Source organism: Amblyomma americanum, chromosome 11, assembly GCF_052857255.1.
Source record: "Amblyomma americanum isolate KBUSLIRL-KWMA chromosome 11, ASM5285725v1, whole genome shotgun sequence".
NCBI lineage: Eukaryota > Metazoa > Arthropoda > Arachnida > Ixodida > Ixodidae > Amblyomma > Amblyomma americanum.
In genome coordinates, this window is record NC_135507.1 from 89,243,014 (window position 1) to 89,263,555 (window position 20,542).

Genomic DNA, 20,542 nt, shown 5'->3' on the forward strand with positions numbered 1-20,542 from the left:
TAAAAACAAACCAGGCGCCCCGTTCCGAACAAAAAGTAGAAGATAAGGGAACCTGGCAAAGGAAGATGGCTGGATACCTGCAGATCCATCTGAACAAGCTTCCTGTGAAAGATCCGTTCCTAATCAGAAATTCGAATGAGGTCATCGAATACCTCAAGACAGAGCCTAGTGTGACATGCTTCTTCATTGACGTCGTGGACCTATTCTACAGCGTTCCCTGGGACCAAGTGCTAAAATGCATTCAAATGTGTATAGAAGAATTTGATTCTGTCAAGTTTATGAGCGAGTGTGGCATCAGAACTTAGGGTTTCATCGCCCTTCTGAAGGCATATCTCACGTCATTGTGTGTTGAGCTGAAATGAGAGGTCTTCTCTCAAAATACGGGATATGTATTGGATCCACAATAGCCCCCGTTCTAGGGGCCCTATTCCTTGCCAGAGGGGACGAGAGACTTGAATAAGCCTTGTTGGCTCTGCTTGGTGTTACAAAGTGCTTTCGCTGCATTGATGACTTTTGGTCTGCGCTGACAACACTCTGGCCATATCGAACCTTGTAGGAAAAACTCTGGAACAATTCAAGTTAGCCCACTCAGGGTTAACCTTCACTCATAAAGTCCCCACAAATGGCAACCTGCAGTTCCTTGATCTGGCCTTGTCTCTGGAAACCCACTTGTGTGTGCAGTATGCAACACGCTGCGAAAAAGGCCTACTGCCATATGACTCCGCCCACTCAAAGCTGATCAAGCGAAACATGGCAATGTCTTGCTTCGAGCAGGCCATAAAAAAGTCCTGCAGCCACAAGATGCGAAGTAGTCTGAACAACCAGGCAGCAAGATTGGAAAAAGCCGGTTACCCTAAACCACTGCTTGCATCAGTAGCAGATAAAGTGCTTAAAAAACTTGTGAAAGCAACGGACCAAGGCAAAAAGCAAGAAAACAAAAGGCCTGTGGTTCTACCGTACATTCATGCACTTTCTCGCAATTTGAAATAAGTTGCCGAAAGGCATGAAGTGCAAGTAGTTTTTTCCGCGCCAAGAAAACTAAAAGGAATGTGCACGAAGGTAAATGAAGAAAGCGGTCCTGGAGAAGAGGAGTCTTGTGGTGTCAGGCACACAAATAGGTTTGCCGAGTGCTGTGAAGGAGTGGTTTGCAAGATACCGCTATCTTGTGACCTAGCATATGTGGGCCAGACGGGCAGATGTTTAAATGAAAGACTCAGAGAGCATAACCGCAACTGCCGGCAGATTAGCTCACCTGGAAATCTGGCGGAACATTGCGCCAGATGTGATAGCTGCAAACCCTACTTCCAACAGACTACAGTTCTGCTGAAATACAGAGATAAGACAACCAGGGAGCTGTGGGAAGCCTACTGCTTGGAATCAGGAAAAGAAGGAACGTGTGTTAGTGACCCATCAGTTTTGCTTACCAAACAGGAAAAGCAATTCTAAGACAAGAGATAACAAACATAAACCGATCTGCTGGGACAAAGTTTCCGACGCTTGCCGATACGATAGAAAAGTTGCTGGTTCAAATGTGTTTTTATGTTTTAACATGTTAAACTTATATATGTGTGCACACTGCAATAAACCTCAGTTGATAATTTGCGCACCAGTGTCTGTGTCGTTCCTCTGTTCTCCCATGTCACTCTAAAAGCGCAATATGTTTGACCATGCTAACTACCAACTAGCCCAATTTGAAACCCTCTTAAAGCAGCAAGGACCGTGATGGGTAGTGTCAGGCTAGAGCTGCACATTCACAGCATTACCCAAAGCCTCAGAAAGGTAAACGAAAATAAGTCATGGGGCTTAATGTCCCAGAGTGACACATGGGCTATGAGGCACACCATAGTGGAGGGCCTCAGAATAATTTAGACCATCTGGGGTTCATTAATGTACGCAGATGTCGCAAAATCTACAGGCATTTTTGTATTTCACCTCCATCAAAATAGCAAAAATGCAGTCAATGCAGCATCAAACTAGCAATCTTGAGATTACCAGCCAAACACCACAGCCAAGAGTAGTGGGAAACCTAAAAAGCTATCAGAACAATGTACATTTTTTCAACCTCAAGCAAGCTTGCACAGCTCTGTCGTCACATCTCACCTAGATGTCTGAAGAAACAAATCAACTGTTTTGGGAACTCTGTAGACATGCAGCAAATTGTACAAAGGGACATTGCCTGAACCACAGACTCAGGAAGCACACTCAAAAGCTGAAGGTAACTGTAAATTTTGCTCTTCACTGCAAGGCTGGAAGCTCATGACAACCTTTTATACAAGGAAGGTGCGGGTCAATTGCACAACCACTAAGCTCCGCAATGGAGACTTTTTGCACTGTTTTCAGTAAGCCCTCTCTTTCAGACCTCTGGATGCCTCAACTGTTCATGCCTGCACAAGCATGTATGTATTTTGTGTCTGATTTTCCAATGAAACAGTTTTATTTGCATTCTCTCTGTCCTCGTTAACCATATCTATGAACCTAAGTATAAAATACACGCTATTAAAAGAGTTTATTCGAAAGAACACATTTACTATGCAGGATAGACATAAGCTCAGCAATAATACAGTATTGACAGGGGAGAGAACCCTCACTGGCACAGGAGCGCATTGTATGATAAAAACGACATGTCTTTGGGTGGCAGTGCGGTGACAACAACCTCCCCAGGCAGGACAACGGGCAGCTTTTGCTTGGCTAGCACAAATGCGCATCACTTTGGCAGACAGTCTATTTCCGAGAATGTTTTGGCTTGGGATAAAGGCGAGGAAAGCAACAGGGTGCATGAGCTAATACAACTCAGCCGCAGCGGTGCAAGCCAGGCAGTTCAGCAGTCTCAATGCAGTGCACCAAGTCGCTGTTATCTGGTCCGCGCTTGGCTCTGACACCAAAGGGTGGGGGGTGGCGGCTGCACATTCCAAATCCCTCCCCAATGAGCTCCCCCGTGTGAATACCACTTAAAGCATGGCAGTACAGTCGTGCCTCGTTAATACGACCCCTGCGACTCAAATTATGGACAAGTTTTCTGGGGACCAAACTTTCCCAATACACTTATGCCTCGTTAATATGAAAACTCGCTGTCCGGACAATGAACTGAGAGAGTATGCACAGGGCCCATGTATTTTTGTCGCATAAAAACAAAAACAGTGATGAAAAATAATCTCTACTGCTCCAAACGGATGTCTGAATTTCTACATTCTGAATGCTGAATGCATTATGAATGAATGAGTAATGCAGTGGAAAACTCCAGATTCACTGCCTGAGGTCCTTTTCTTTCCAGGTTTTATTCTTTACAGAGCAACGTTGCGAAGTCGATGCCCCTTACCATTTGCCATATTGCATGAATGGGTGCAAAGAAAACTCCTGGCAGTTTCTGCTGCATAGCAGCTACCAGCTGGCTGAGTCATGGGATCGTGGAAAGTTAGCATTTGTATTAGGAGTTAGGTCACCTGGCCACGATATGCCATGAAGCGTATCACACATAGATCACTAGGCGCATAAAACTGCCCCACAATATTTCGTGCATAATGGGGACCAGGATTATGGCCTTCGTGTTCCCAAAATTGTGTCTAATTTCAACTTCACTGACCACCACTGTGTACCGAAGCAGACCCTAATTATAGCGTGTTATTTTTCTAAATAAATTTTCTTGGTGATTCGTTATTACTGACTACTCGCTTTGTGGACAGTTTTGCTCAGGAACCAAAGTGTCCATGTTAATGAGGCACAACTGTACTCAATCAAAAGGCTCATACCTCCAATTCGGTGCCACACTGCTTTATTATGGACTCATTTACGAGGTCAACAGCCTCCGCTCTGTACTTCTTTTTGCCTTTGCTACTAGGCATCTTCTGCGAAGGAAAAAGGAAATGAATCAACATGTAATATTTTCCAAGCAATTGTGCTGCTTATCATGCCAAAGGTACTTTTAAAAACCATAATCAAGTTCAATGTGTGCAGTAACACAATGCTGCTTAGTATACAGATATTAGCTTTACACCACGTGAAACTACTCACCCTTCTCTTGCCGACTGGTTCCTTGCTGCATTGCAAGTCGACATCTATCACTCTCGGAAACGGGTCCCGAAAGCTTTTAAGCTTCGAATGCATCAGCTCGAGATCATCTGGAGGAAAACCACAAAGCACACCAGTTTGCAATAGCAGAAATAAAAATGATAGAAAACAGCACCACAGTATGTACATTAAAAAGCAGGTCCTTTTGTGCAAAACAACCTCTGTCTACTACCACAGATTAACGAATGAACCTGACCCCACGGTCAGGTTGGTAATTTTTCTGAACTCCATAAACGAAAAGCTGCTTCTATTCTACCAGCAGCTCACAGAATTTTCAGGGTTCCATAGTGAAATTCCTTTGCCACTCACCTCCAACTGGCTACTTAGGGCAACACAAGTTCAACTTCGATACTTTTTCCTGGCCCCAACCCTCCTGGTACTGTTCATTTTGTCCCCATCAGAGTGAAGTACTTGCCAATGATACAGCTTGAGCACTGTAAGCTCGATAGCAGTTTGCTATTTTTGTGGCCCCTCTCGGTTAGCAAGAACACTGAGTCTAAAGCAAATGATCTCGATCCAAGATGCCTGAAACAGTTAACAGCAGAAGCAATGCACGATAGTTTGCACCAAGGACAGCAAAATAGAGCACGCAAATTTCTGTTCAGATGGCACAAAAGGATAAACTAAGCTCCGTAGTAGTGCACAGACCACACTCAGGTGCTCTGAAGTGTCGAGCTCGATCATTGGTGAACTCGCCTACAGTGCTTTTCGCAGGTTCCTTAGATTTCTTACACTTTGTTATTAAAGCTCCCAGTGGAGCAAGTACACATAGTTCATTTTGTATAGGCCAAATTTTAATACCCCAATGTTATCGCGCTGGAACGCTAGATGATATTTGTCACACATTAATGAAGGTTACCTAAAAAATATCGCCCAGAATACGTCCATTGCTTCCGGTCGCATGGTATGTAAGCATCATTCAAGTTTAGCGCTAACAATATGGTGCATGCTGTAGTAGTGCTTTAAATCGAAAAATGTACCAGGGCGCCTGTTGTTTAAGGTGATACATATGTATGCTATAGAATAGGAAGTATCTGTTCTTCCTGTAGCGTGGTAGACTTACCAACTGAAATTGTCCCCGCACTCACCCCTGATTGGGTACAGGGAACCAGGACCCTTCACCACGAAACTGATGTTTCGTGCTTTCGTGGTTGTCGTTCAGAAAAGTAAGCGCTCTAGACGGGCCGTTCCGCACAACAGTTATAATTTTCGGCGAAAGAGACTATAGACTGCTTCTTGGGTCTCGAGCGCCTGCAGACGACAGCCTTTGCTTTTTGAGATAGACCATGTGAGCCGAAATACCTAGCATTCGAGGAGTGAAATTTTTGAGCATTGACGTCGAAATAAGTGCCGTTTGCTGGGTGCATACTCACGGGAAAAATAATTATAAAGAGCATAAAGACTAAATGAGGAAGGTCCACAACGTGTGCCATTTTACCCTTGCACACGGGCAGCGTTCATCGTGGTTACGCAAAACCATAGTTTCGAGGGTTCAGTTCGCGAGCGTCAGACCTGCATCCTCGCTCGATGTGAGGACCTCTACGAAGCTGTCCTTATCATCTATGGCGCTACTGTTCATCATTACGTCCGCTTTCGGCTGTTTCGAGCCGCACTGATTTTTAGGCTTAGTACTGTTGGCGCGCGCGGAGACGGGGACAGAGCCGGCGGGTATTCTCGTTCCCCTTCAGTACCACAGCAGATGTATTCAGCAGTCGAGAACACACGCAATATATAACAAAGGGACTACTGTCCAGCTGCAACCGATCATTGGCAAGAGCCGTGTCAGTCCGTACTTTTGCGGGCAGCGGCTAAAATGTACTGTGCTGGGAGGATCGGAACATTGAAAAGCGAATAAAACGTACTCACGACGCCCCTCGTAGCCAGTCAGAAGCGAGTGCCGGGAGAACTTCAGCCCAGAAATTCTCCGGACTGCAGGCAGAATGAAAACTGCCAAAAGAAAAGTGTTTATATCGTGCACACTTACCTGCCAATGCGTGAACAAAGGCCGGGTAGTAGCCGAAAATGCTCCGGTCTTCGGAGCACCAAAATGCATTCACTTGTTTTCTAGGGTCGAAATCATCGATGCTTTCAGGCTCAAAGAGCTTGATTAAATTAACCGGCAATATGGCCCGAGCTTTGTCCTCGTACTTAACGTACGCAAGCATCCTAAAACGTCGTTCACGAGCAGGACGCAATGTCAAGATCGGACGCTATTCTCCGGCTGGATTGCGATTCGGCTACAGCTTTGTCGCGAAACGACTCTCGTGCGGCGTAGCATGGCGCTGGAAGCGCTGGCGTGTTCTCTTCATGAAAATTGCTTTCTTGTTAAGGCACCGAAAAAGTATTGCATTATATTGTTTCAAAGTATGAAAATAAATACAAAACAGATTTCATGATTTCAATCCCTACGACTGCTCAGTATTCCCTCTTAGGATGCGCAATCGTCAGAAGCTGGATTTAGTATTGGTTTTTTTGTGGGTAAATTTTAAACGCTACAGTTTGAGTTCATAAGTGTAATTTGTAAGAGGTTTTTTTCTAATCAAAGGTCTAAAGCTCCTATTCGCTTTCGTACTTTTCTAACAGTGGGACCTAAATTACTGTAAGCATACTTTATCACGTTATCTTGGAGTGACGTGTGTGTAGGGGTAGTTTATGCTAACAATTAATGCACCCGTCGCACTCTCAAGATGACTTTAACTGCTACCGCCGCTCCAGCGATGAACCGCGTTTAAATTGGCAGCCGCTCCTATAGCTATATAACGCCCGGCGCGACACTGAATTTCATAGCACCATGTGGGCCACCGCCGCACCGAGGCTTTAGCCGCCGCTATCATCTTTCCATCGCAACGCACCGAACGCCTGGCAGTTATGCCTCAGCCTTTGACCTGCGACCGAGATAGCCCTTGTGAGCGGATGTTGTTCGGATCACGAGTTTTGTGTGTCGACAACGCGCTAATGTACACCAAGATAACATATGTGAGCGACGGGGCTCCCGCTCACTTCAAGAATAAATGTTAGTTTCATGAGCTACAACGCAGAGAACGTCAAGAGACGAAATGGATGTTTTCGACCACTGGGCACGGCAAAAATGCTTGCGACGGCGTTGGTGGGCTTGTGAAACATCGAGAATCACACCGCAACTTGCGGAAGCCTGCAATTGAGGCCATACAAACAGCTGGCTGCTTCGTAGACGCAATTCAAGAAACGCGCGCTCAAGAACATCACCATTCTGGAGCTCTCACAGAGGGAGCTTGCAGACTTTCGCGAAACGAAGAAGGTTGAATGGAAAACGGCAAAGAAAGTGCCTGGAGTTCAGACGCTCCATATGTGGAAGCACGTTCAAACAAATGAAGGCAGTGCATCCTACGTGGCTTCCACCGTTGCTTCGGAATGAAAGAGACTGTGATATGGGTTGTGCTTCGTGCTGGATACCGACATCAACTGCTGCCGTTTATTTCTTGTTACGATTTTCTGAATTGCAATCTGCACATAAAGCGGGATCCCATTTGTAAATTGCGTCCCTATTAAAACTCCTCCTGAATAAAAACCTTGCAGATAAATTGTTCCTCTCAGAAGAAGACGTTCAGTCTACTGAAAGTGCGCTGTAGAACCATTGAACATAGAGGTAAACAGATGCAGGTACAGAAATGTCGGCTTCAGAAACACAATAATGTTAATTTTTATATATAAAACTTGTGCTAAGAACCGAGAAATGATTTAATATTTTTCAAAGAATCAATTACATACCAATGTTCCTTACGATGATAGATTAGAGAATACAAAAAAAAACGTTTCACCGCCATAAGCCAGTTCTTGAGACATCAGTTCAAATAGCGAATTTATTCCCATTTTGACGCATTAAGAACGCCGCTATACAAGCGAGTAGAAGCTGTACAAACAATCAGGATGGTTCGCATATTGTGGTAAATATAATGAAACTACGTTCAGTGAGTGCTAAATAAAATTTCTGACAGTTAATTACTATTTCTAAGAGGCAGTATTAAGCAATTCTAGGTAACAAAAACACGAACTCAGTTTTGCATTTATTTTCATACTTTAAAACAAAATAATGCAACACTTTTTTGGTGCCTTAAAATTATGAAGTATTGAGTATATTAAGGGAAACTTTAATAAAATTCGATGATGAAGTTTTTTTAAAAAATTCAATTAAGTCAAAGTTGTCAGTTTTTCAACGATTTTGAACTGCGGCCAATTTTGAGGCCATATTGAAAACTATAGGTCAACTGTAGAGCTACAAAACTTGCCTGAAGTGATTAAAAGTAGCTGAAAAATACAGAGAAAAAGATTCAGTCAGGAGATCTTTAGGCATCTTGCCCTAAGGCTGCCCTGAAAAGTGCCTTTTTGGCACCGCATGGCTCCGGAAGCGAAGTTTGAGCTTTTTTACTTAGAAGATTGACGTAGTAAGAAAACGTTTTTTTATTTCTTCGTATAGTGCAAGTTGTAATGAGGTACTGAAAAAATACTTATGCGCGGAAACAATTTATTGCGCATGCAGTGATGCTCCAAACTTGCATCTTTGAGAAGTGGAAAAAACGACATTCTCCACCTCTTGTGTGACATACAATTTTTTTCTGAGAAAAATACGAAATTACCTCGATTACTGTTCTTGCCAGAACATGCCCATATATATATATAAGCGACGCGGGTCCGGGAAGGCAAAGGCCAGCAGGGTTGTTGAAAGTTTTTACTCCATTAAACATAACTGAAAAGTAATCACTGGAACTATATTTTATTTTTAGACACATTAGTCGTCATTATCCATGCAAGCAATTGTTTTGCTTGGAAATGAGCTCTTGGATTCCGTGGTCGTAGAATTAAAGGAGTATAGACAGCTAAATATTGGGTGCGTTTTTTCTTACTTGTAATGATGTGTAAGGCATTATTGTACATAGATTACCAAATATTATTCTCCTACGAGCGATAAATAATTTATAATCACATTTTTCTCGTGCTGTTTCGGTTTCGTTTTCAACAGCCCAATGAGGTTTCGTTCTCAACAGAATTTAACGTGTACTTACAGGTGACGTGAGACATGAAAAAACAGCAATATAGCCGCTGCTTCCTCATTATTTGTCATTCCGGCCCTCGAGGAAAGCTGGCTTCAGCACTGCAGTAAATTAAATCAATGAAGCAGCGATTATATTGACGTTATGCCATGCCTCACGGGACACAAAATCACACACTGACGACACAGTCATCGTTCGGCTCTTGAAACAAACACCGAAACAGCAGGACTAAAATTTGAATATAGATTATTTAGTGGCCGTAGACAAATATCACATAGTGATTCATGCGTAGTAGTGTCTTCCGCACCATTATGGAGAAGAAAACGTGCCACAGAAATTAGGTGTCTATACTAATTTAATTAGTTTTTCACCTACATCTACCGAGTTAACCCCCCCCCCCCTCCCTGAATTCCTCCTCGAGTTCAGGGCAACCAAATTCGCGACCAACATTCGCCGCAGCGCCTCTTTTCTCGCCCGGCTCGAGCAGCGCTGACGAGCGCAGCTGCCCAGTCGAAGTGGCCTTCTTTTACGACGTAGTTACGCGCGGCTATCGCATCCAGCGACTACCGGTCTAATCTTCGATGCACGCGGATTCCAAACGGCAGTCTGAATGCCACGCGCGAAGAAAACATGCACCCGGAGCAGGACATCTCGGGAGAACCGGCTCGGACGTGGCGTGGATCGGACGCTCGCGCGAACGCTCCTCGCTTCACCCATGCCCAACACTGAATTCAGCGACGGTAAACACCGCTCTTGCCTGGATTTCGTTTTCGAAGCTCGGATAACGCCGTCGGACGCATCGGCAAGTCCCTTTTTGCCTGTTTCTGCGGACGTTTCTGCGCTTCGGCTCTCGCCGGTACGCACGGCCCGCTAGGCCACGCCAGGCCTAGCGACCCCGCTCTGACGGGGCTGTGCCGCATTATCTGAGTGGGATCTTCCTCCAACACTGGACATGGAAGTCACCGTGGAGGGGGCTGACATTAGCCCCAAAGAAGTTTCGCACCAATATGGTTGGTTCACCGTCGGTGAATCGAAACGCTCCGGTCACGAACGCCAAAGGAATAACCCCGCGGCACACAATGGAACCGATCGCGCCCAGGGACAGGGCAGCATGCGGCACTCTGCCGACTCCTCTGCGAAAAAGCTTGGCCGACGACTTGCTCGACAATCGGTGGCGTCGAACCTACCTCGCCTACCCAAGGGCCTAACCAAGGTGATATTCCGGCCATCGGGCGGCCTCCGTATACTCGAGAGCTGTGGCCAACTCGGCATCTGTCAACTCATCCGGGACGCCGAGGGCCTCACCTTGGCAGAATCATCTGAAGACTGCATGCTACTCAACTTCAAGCAACACACCATACTGGTGGCCACCCATTCCGCGGTACGAGTGGAACGCTACTTACACATCAAGGAGCTCATCTACGGCGCGAACAAGATCGCCATCACCTCGTATGTCGCCACGCCGGATGGCAGTGGTAAAGGAGTGATCCAAGGCGTTCCGAAACATCTATCGGACGCTGACTTCCTTGCGAACCTTCAGCATCCAAGGAATCCTCCAATATGTGGAGTCCGGCGCATGGGTGCGCAGTCGCAGACGGTCCTCATTCTCTTCAACGGTGAGCGAGTTCCCCGTTGGATCAGCTTCGGTGGTGGCATGATTCGCTGCTGCCTCTACAAAAAAAATACGAAGTGTGTTCTTTGTGCGGACCACTCGGACATCGCAGAGACGTTTGCCCGGACCCGAAAAACGCTCGCTGCCGCGAATGCGGCTTGGAAAATCCTCCTGAGACACATAGCTGCGAGCCTGAGTGTGCCTTGTGCGGTAAGGGCCATGAACTGGGCAGCAACAAATGCCGCGAAATCTACCGCACTCCATACATTGTCAGCAAACGCCGCTGGGAACAGGAACGCCAACATCTGACCCAGCATAGCCAAGAGTGGCCGCAGTCTAAAGAGCGACGCAGCCGCTCCAAAAGCAGGGGACGAACAAATTATAGACATCGATCCAGCTGCTTTCCACGACTGGAACCGAGAGGCCGGTCCGCCTCCAAATCCAGGACTCCTTCACACCAGCCACTGAACCCCGGTTTGAACCAGGACGCCGTCGGCACGCAAAAGGTAGGCTGGGCAGATAAAGCCTCCCAGAAATCTAACTCCAACCCCTCTGAGCTAGCAGACCTGAAAGTGCTGGTAGGGAAATTACTTCGTGAGGTCGAGGACCTAAAGAAAGAAAATGCCGCTCTAAAACAGCAACAAATGCAGGCTGGGTCACCGCCTACGACCGATGGCGCCAATAAACCTACCCCCTCTACCTCCGCCGGAGCGGACATGCATGCTGAATCAACGCGGGCACCCCCGCCTAAGCGAAAAGCAGGCGATTCCCTGTCAGAAGGCCAAACACTAGCCGACACCATTCACAAAATTGAAGAAGCGCAAACGCAGACTAACAGCACCCTCATTCAAGTGCAGCTTACAATGACTTCCATTATGGAAGAATTATGCAGACACCGGCAGGAATTAATTAACTTAGGCAGCTGGCAGCAGGAAGCAGAGAGCAGGCTCCTTTCTCACAAAATTCGCAAACCCGCTTCTTCTGAAGCGGCATCCGACTAGCAACAACATGGCGCCACAAGCCAATTACACCATCTGGCAGTGGAACTGCCGAGGATTTAGCCGCAAACGAGCTGTACTCCAACAATTCCTCAACAATAGGGACGGACCGGACTTAATCGCACTACAAGAGACACAAACTAATAGCAAGCTAGCAGGGTATCAATCCTTTTCATCGGGGGGTGGAACGCTTGGAGTCACGACTCTTGTCAAACGAAATATTGCGGTAGTACAGCACGATACCCCAGTCACAAATGTCACACACGTGCTAGTCGAATTAATTCCGCCTAGGAAACCCGACCACAGTCTGTTTGTGCTGAATGTCTATAGCAGCCCAAAGTTACGGAAAGCAAGCTTCGGCCCGCTTTTTCAGGCGACCCTGAAGCTCGCAGGCAATCACCCTGTCATTTTCACGGGAGACTTTAATGCCCAACACCCGGCTTTGGGTTACGCACAGGAGGACATTAAAGGTAGAAAACTGTGGCTCACCGCACAACAGTGTGGGTTGACTCTTCTTACAGATCCACTAGTCCCCACCCGCTGCGGTAACAGTGTTTCCAGGGATACGTCTCCCGATCTGACTTTTGCTAAAAATTCGGGCACTCCAACATGGATAAACACTCAACAAAATTTCGGCAGCGATCACTACATATTGGAAATAGTGACCTCAACTGGCCCCAAACGTCGTAGCGCTCGAGCCCCCACCCTTGTCGATTGGGACACGTTCCGCGTTAAAAGAGCCGCCCGAGAAGCTGATACCCCCGAAATACTAGACATAGATATCTGGGCACAGGATGTTTGTCAAGATGCCAAAGCAGTCACCCATACGTTAGACCAGGCTGACCACCTGGAGATTGCGGACAGCCGGCTTCTTCACCTATGGGAGGCAAAGAGTGGACTCGAGAACCGACTCAAACGACAGCGGTGGAACCGCAATCTGCGCAGAAGAATAGCTAGGCTAAACAAGGAGATCGAGGACCATGCAGCTAAACTTACTCAAAAAAACTGGGATGACATATGCAACCAAATGGATCGCAATATGGGAGTCTCTAAGACTTGGCACTTGCTCCGTCATCTACTTGACCCTACAGGTAGCAGAACCACCCAGAGGCAGAACCTGCAGAAGCTTGTGCATGAGTATGCAGGCCCACCAGAGGACCTTTTCCTTGAACTTAAAGATAGATATATTGGCAATTCTCCTATCCAAGCCTTCCCAGATTATGCTGGTCCGGAAAACACGCAGCTCGACTCCCCCATTACTGTGGATGAGGTTAGGGCAGAGATTGCCAGGCTAAACTGCAAATCCGCCACTGGCCCCGATGCAGTATCCAACAAGATCCTCCGCAACCTGGATGAATTGTCGCTACAATCACTAACTGAGTATATGCAGAAATGTTGGTCGGAGGGCTCCATCCCACAAATATGGAAAACGGCAGAGATCATTCTCATCCCAAAGCCAGGGAAGGCACTCAGCCTTGAGAACCTCAGGCCGATTTCGCTCACGTCTTGTGTAGGTAAGCTCATGGAGCACGTAGTTCCTACCCGCCTCAACCGGTTTATGGAGGGGAACGAGCTGTACCCTCCAACCATGATTGGATTTCGACCAAAACTTTCTACGCAGGATGTAATGCTTCAGCTCAAGCATCAGATTATTGAGGCAAAAACGCGGGACACCAGAATAATTCTTGGACTTGACCTGGAAAAGGCCTTTGACAATGTCAGACATGATGCGATCTTGGAGAACCTTCATGAACTCGGGGTGGGAGCCCGCACCTTCAACTATATCCGCGACTTTCTTTCAGGTAGAAAGGCGCATTTTCAAGTAGGAGGTCTCCACTCGCATGACTTTCCCCTCGGCAACAAGGGCACCCCGCAGGGATCGGTCCTATCACCATTTCTCTTCAACGTTGCTATGTTGAAACTTCCACACCTATTAGCGCAGGTTCCGCAACTCCACCACAGCCTCTATGCTGACGATATCACCTTGTGGACCGCCGAGGGCAATGATGCCGAAATCGAGGAGAGACTACAGCATGCAATAGATATCGTGGGGAACTATGTAGACCCTAGGGGGCTGCGGTGCTCTCCAGCCAAATCTGAATTTCTCATATTCCGGAACATCAGATCCCTTGCGCAAACCCCACCGGCCATCGAACTCAGTATTCGCGGAGTCCCCATTCCTCGAGTGCCCAAAATTAAAATCTTGGGCCTAATTCTACAAGAACACGGCTTCAATGGTGACGTAATTCGGAAGCTTCAGGGAACCTCGCAGCAAATTATGCGACTCATTCGCCGCATTAGTAATCGCCACTCGGGCTTGGAGGAAAGCAATACTCTCCGTTTAGTACAAGCCTTTGTGATAAGCCGCATAGCTTACTTATGCCCTTACCTACATCTCAAGTCAGCTGAAAAAGAAAAAGTGGAGGCCATAATCAGAAAATGCGTCAAACAGGCAGTTGGGCTACCCATGCACACAGCGACTGAGAAAGTGTTAGGTCTCGGTCTTCATAACACCCTAAGCGAGATTATTGAAGCGGTAACCGTCTCGCAGTACGAACGACTATCGGCCACACCAACTGGCAGACACATTCTGTCCACACTAGGCATAACATACGAACGACAAGGCGGACCCACAACTGACCTTCCCAAACATATACGCCAGCTTCTGGTCATTCCTCCACTACCTCGGAACATGCACCCAGATTTCCACGCTGAACGTCGTACAGAGAGAGCCAAATCATTAGGCAAACGCTTTCTTAATGATACCTCTGTGGTATATGTAGATGCGGCAGATTCTTCGGCTGACAAGATGGTAGCTGTGGTCACCACGGAACGTGGTACACTCATAACTGGGAGCATTATACGCACTCAGCACACACATGTTGGAGAAGAAACAGCCATTGCTCTAGCCATTGTGGGATCCTCGGCAGAAACCATTGTCAGCGACTCAAAATTGGCTATACGTAACTACACGTTTGGAAGAATCTCCCCACAAGCAGCACGGATTCTGCTAAATTATCAGCCCACGCGGCGCATTCGCCTAATCTGGACGCCTGCTCATGCTTCCCTTGCTGGTAATGAGGCGGCTCATAACCTAGCTCGAGAACTGTCCCGCCGAGCTGGGTCGTGCAGCCCACCCGCCCTATACTCTGGCAAGGACAGGTTGTTTTCTTACAGAGAAATCCTGCAGCACTACAGGCTTGCAAGACTCAGATTCCCCCAGCAGATAAAACGCTCTCCAAGCAACAGGCCAAAGCCTGGCGTAAACTTCATACTAACACCTATCCAAATCCCCAATTGTGTAGCTTCTATTCGGAAGGACTCTACTCAAACAAATGCAAAAATTGTGATGCGAAAGGCGATCTAAATCATATGATCTGGAACTGCCCGCAGTCCCTACCCGCGAGTCACTTCATTACTGACTCTGCTCATTGGGAGGCTCTATTGCTCAGCCCCGAACCGGGGATACAGATCAAGCTCCTCCAGCTGGCTGAAGACGCCGCCGCTGCCCAAGGGATAGCGGCCGCCGTTTAAGCGGGGGGCGACTTCGTGTCGCTCCTCTATATCCGCTGGAAATAAAGTTTCACAACCAACCCGCAGCAGGAGTTTGCGGCGGCGCACCGCAGTGACGCGGCGCAGCTGTGCGCCAGTGCGCAAAACCATATATAATATATATGTGCAGCCATCTGTTCCGTTCACAAAGCCACGCCCTACATTTTAACTTTCCCCTGTTCTGTTTAGAAGCGAAATAAATTCGAAACCAACACATGGAATCCAAACTCGACCTATATAATGATGCGGAGAGAATCCGAAGCCGACCTATTGGCCGGTTTCGGATTCTCTCTGCTTCAGCATCTCTACACTGCGCCTAAGCTGTTTTGCAGCTTACCCGCCTTTTTCCGTGCGTGAGGTTGGTCGCGCTGCATCGTCTGATCTTCGTGTGCACTGCGTGCTGTGGTTAGAAAATGTCGGAAAGTCGCCCCGAAAAGCGTCGCAAGCAGTATTTGGAGCGCGACAACTACTTCGAGGTACCAGCAACAAGCTTTAACAGGCGACGGGAGGCACATGCCGCTTATGCCGCTGCGAGTTCGACTGCGTCAACCACAGAAGCAAGTCACTGTGTAAATGCTGACCCTCCAGAAACCGAAGAGAGCGCAACGCCGCTTCCATTTCCAGAGGAAGACGGCTCGAATTACTGCGACAGTGTAAATGAAAAAAACTGACGTGGATTCAGATACAGATCTCGAGGACAGTGGCGGCCAACAGCCATCTGTTGCAGGGGATGGCGAGGACAGCTGGGAAGACTACGATCCTGTATCCAGCTGTGCAGATTTCTTGAGAGATGATGCTTCGTCGTACGGCAGCTATAGCAGCGACGACGGCGCGGAAGATGTACACTCCGAGAACAGCGACAGTCATGCTCCTCCTTTATTTGATGAAAAACTGCCTCACTCACAAGTCACGAAAGCTGGCGCAGTTGCAGCCGTCATGGCATATGCCATTGCTCATGGCCTTACATGGACAGCCCTAGGCGACCTCACTTAACTTATTAACTTCCTTTTCGGCTGTAATATCTTGCCACAGAGTGAGCACCTGTTTCGAAAACTGTGGGCAAAAGAAACAGAGCAAGTGCTACAGTACCACTATGTCTGTGACACCTGCAGCATAGTAATGGAGCCAAATGACAACGCAGCAAAATGCCCGGTATGTAAGTGCACAGACAGCCTGAAGTCTTTGAGAGAGCGAGGTTCATTTTTTGTTATAATAGATAAGCACAAGCAACTCAGCTTTTTAATCGAGCAGACAAAAGATGAACTTGAAGCAAATTTGACAAAACTTCGACAGCCTGCATCACCAAACAACATCGCACGAGCCATCATTAGTGACATCACAAATGCTGGTTGTTATGGCAGACTGCAAAAGTCAAGAAACCTGGGAAGAGATGACTTGACATTAACCATAAACACTGACGCGAGCCCAGTCTTTAAATCATCTGAAACTTCTGTGTGGCCGCTTCAGTTTATAGTTAATGAGCTTCCTCCAGACTTGCGCTTCAAGCATCCGATTCTTGCTGAACTTTGGTTTGGAAAGTCGCATCCAAACATGCAACTTTTCCTTGGCAAGTTTGCTTGCGAAGTCAACAGTGTAAGACCAGTGAACTGGACATACAAGTCGAAGCACGCATCCAAGCCTTACGTGCTTTGCTGCTCCGTAGATGCACCGGTAAGGGCATCTGTACTGAACATGACGCTCTTCAATGGCTACTTTGGCTGCCCATGGTGCCTTATTAGAGGTGTGCACGTTGAAGGTAATCAAAATATTTTAGTCCCTGCCAAAAAAAAACATATCTTTCTAATGAAATTGTGCATATGCAGAGAGATGAGATAAAGAGGACGAGGGAGGGGGCAGGGAGCAAATTTTGGTTTATCGCACAATCTCTCACTCACTTCTTGGGAACATGCGGTATGTGACCGACGAACCAGTCGAAACAAGAACATCAGAAATGCTTGCCTCAGATATGAAGCTGGCAGTTCGCTTCAAGGATAATGTCAACGGTGTAAAAGGACCATCTGCATTACTCAGCCTGAAAGGTATGAAAGCTTGTTTTGGTCCAACACTTTGTCGAACAGTGTTAATTGGGTACAGTAAAAACTCATTTATTCGATCCCTGTTAATTCGGGCGGAAATGCATATAATTCAGAATGCCGGCTCAGCCCAGGTTTAACATTTATCTACGGGGGATGCTCGCTAATTCGCACTCTATGGGTCTCGCACTCCTATATCATTACCCCTATATTATCATGACAGGCAGCAGCTTTGAAAACATTCTTTTAAGGCAGAAGTCATATTACGACGTTTTGATCTACATGCATTACCATCCTTTCATTTGCCTTTAATTGAGAACGTTATTATCAGCTAGCTATAGCACAGCAGATGTGGCGTTTTGAGTTCTGTCACAAAACGACTGCATATTCCTGGCTGTTTATGGTCCCAGTTTTTATTGTGGGGCAACACAACATTGGTGCGTTAAAAAATGTCTTTACTAATGCTTAGCATGCCATGCTTTTTTGTTTAGGCCTCGACCTCGTCAATGGCCAGATCGTCGAGTACATGCACTGTGTTCTCCAAGGGGTCACAAAGCAACTGACTGAAACTATCCTGTCATCTTCAAACTGTGATCAGCGCTTCTATATAGGTTGTATCATTATCACTTAACATAGGTTATTTAGATGCTATTTCTATGAGAGTATATAAGTTCAAATATATCATTACACTGATTTTTGACCAACAATATGTTTTGAGTACATAATTCGGTGACTATAATATAACTGACAGTTCACAATTATTGCTGCGGTAGTTATTGATAAGGTTTATTTTTATGCGCCAATTTCCCCAGTAATTGCTTAAAATAAAGTTTTGATTTTTGATTTTAAATTGGCTTAGATTTCAAGCTGGCAGAACTGCGCTTTTTGCTTGAAATGTATTTGTTTTCATCTCGCATAATAGATATTGTATGTCTCAATCATTAGTTTGAGTTGATTAAAGATGGTTAATCACCATTGTGAATTTTTTACACAGGTGCCCCTTCAACTGTGGCTCTCATAGACACAAGGCTTCTTGCAATAAAGCCTCCACATTGCATCACAAGACTACCACGACCACTCAGAGAACGAGGCTATTGGAAAGCCTCTGAATGGAGGCAGTGGCTTTTGTTTTATGCCCTTCCATGCCTTGAAGGCATCCTTCGAACGGAGTACTGGAAGCATCAGTCAAAGCTGTCAGAGGCCATCCACATTCTCCTTCGTGAAAAGCTGTCTCCATCTGAAATCGATAGAGCAGGTAATTTTCTGCATTCCATAAGAGTACTAGTTAATTCTGCATGGCAGCTGCTATAGTCTTGTAGCCAAGGCTGGAATTGTTTGGTTTATAATTTTTTTCGGAATTTGGCACTTTTTCGTTGTTTATTTCAGAACATAGCTTTCATTTTGTTTTGGCAAATATTATTTCTGGTGGAAGAATTAGCACTTTTTCATTATTCATGTGGCACCATCGTGCACACTCAAAAGTCACAAATAATTTGTCTTGTCTTGTTAGTTACCAAAAGCCATTTATGCAAGTGCAACAAATAATGCAGAAATGGTTGTGTTTGCAGTAGTCGTTGCAATTTGAAATTTTACTGCCTTAAATATATAGTAACAGCGTGAATGTTAAGTGATCAAGATAAAAGACAGAGACATAAATAGAAGTTTATTTCTAGAACTTGGTTGCACAAAAACACAAATAAATGAAACAAAATTCAAGGGACAGTTTGTTGACCTAAAGTGCTGTGAGGCGAAAGCCTTTAGCAAGGTTTTGCTGCTTGTGTCACTGATGTGTGGTTAAGATGTTGATTAAGTGCACAATTGTTTGTGACACTTATATGCTGGAGACACTGGAGGGCGTTTGGGAGGCATCTGTCTGATTCAACGCCTTTCCGCCCTCTCCAGTGTCCTAGACAAGGAGAACTACATATGCGTTGGCAGGAAGTAGCGTAGTCATTAGCACGCTCGGCTGCGGAATGAAAGGATGGTGGTTCACATCCCATCGTGCACAAAGAGTTTTGTTCTTACTGAGTTGCTGAAGAGCGTAACGGATGGACAGACAGGGTCGTGGCAGCGAGTATGAGCATTGAAGGCTTTCGCCTTAATAAGTTAAAACATCAAAGAAGTAACACACACATACACTAGCCTCACTAAGGCAATTAGAACCAGGCCTTTCTGTTGAGTCGTCTTCACACTGGAATAGCTTTATCTGTTGGCGGATAAATCATACGATATTTATTGCTTGTGACCTGCACACGTCTCACTTCTTCAGTCACGGTATGCATTGTGAACGCAAAAAACACTCCATAAGAACTAAGTTTTGGATGGGGAAGACATATGTGATTGCAGCTGAAATTCAGAAGCCATACAGTCTTCAACTGCAAAGACCGCATGACATTGGCAGCAATAGAAGAATAGAAGTTCCCCTGAACCTTTGCAGAAGCCAGAACATGAGAGTATTTCATTATACTGTCAATTTTTTCAGTTTAAAAATAAGTGGCTTGTTAAAGTTCCAAATGCCAGCATTCTTACGCAGCATGCAAAAACTCCTTAGCCAAGTAACAGCTGCGATAAAGAGATGACAGCCTGTGGCCACAGTGCTATGCTACAAGATGAACTTGACAAGTTAACGGAGCCCCTCAGTCTGCACTCGGTGTTTGAGTGAAGTAGACAATCAATTCCTCAATAAATACAACTTCTCTACTTAATGAAACTATCCCGCTCTCATACTGCGCTCCTGGTCTCCGCACTTTGGTAGTTCTGTGTTGTGACTGATTTTAACTCGTAATAAACAGCCAGCAAGCCCAAGCATACATCTGAAGGATGTTTTATATTTTTTGATTGAATCAAATTTCAAAAAATAATTTGAGCCTGTGTTTAGCGTTCTTTTTCTTGCAATTTGAAACCATGAACTCCAACCCCTGAGACTTAACAAGATTTGCATGATGTAACAAAATTTAATCTCTGCATTGCAGTGTGGCAGATTGTATATGTGATGTGCAGTTATGCCTCTATCATGGGTTCATAAGTTCGTGCGTGCCTTATCACATGGGACATGATTTGTAAGAATATTGGCATTGTCTAACACTTGGTAGTATGGATACTAGGAAAAATAAGATCCCTGTTTAACAGTTTTAAATTTATTCTATGGAATTATTTAAAGTTAGTTCTTAGAGTCACTTGAAATCATTTATTGTTTTTCATTTCAGAGACTCTTCTGAACACCTTTGTTTTCCGCTGCCAGACATTGTATGGGAC

At 45.9% G+C, this 20,542-nt stretch overlaps 2 protein-coding genes across 2 annotated transcripts in view; one reads left to right on the forward strand and one right to left on the reverse strand.

Moving 5' to 3' along the window:
* The window catches only part of LOC144109795 (uncharacterized), a 58,504-nt gene that overhangs the window by 28,564 nt on the left and 9,398 nt on the right, over positions 1 to 20,542 (reverse strand). The window lies entirely within an intron of this gene.
* LOC144110834 (uncharacterized) lies at positions 16,641 to 18,598 on the forward strand. Its single transcript, XM_077643921.1, has 4 exons — positions 16,641 to 17,009; positions 17,155 to 17,293; positions 17,779 to 17,898; positions 18,282 to 18,598. Exons 1-4 carry the CDS (start codon positions 16,806 to 16,808, stop codon positions 18,596 to 18,598), a joined length of 780 nt encoding a protein of 259 aa, XP_077500047.1. The 5' UTR covers positions 16,641 to 16,805.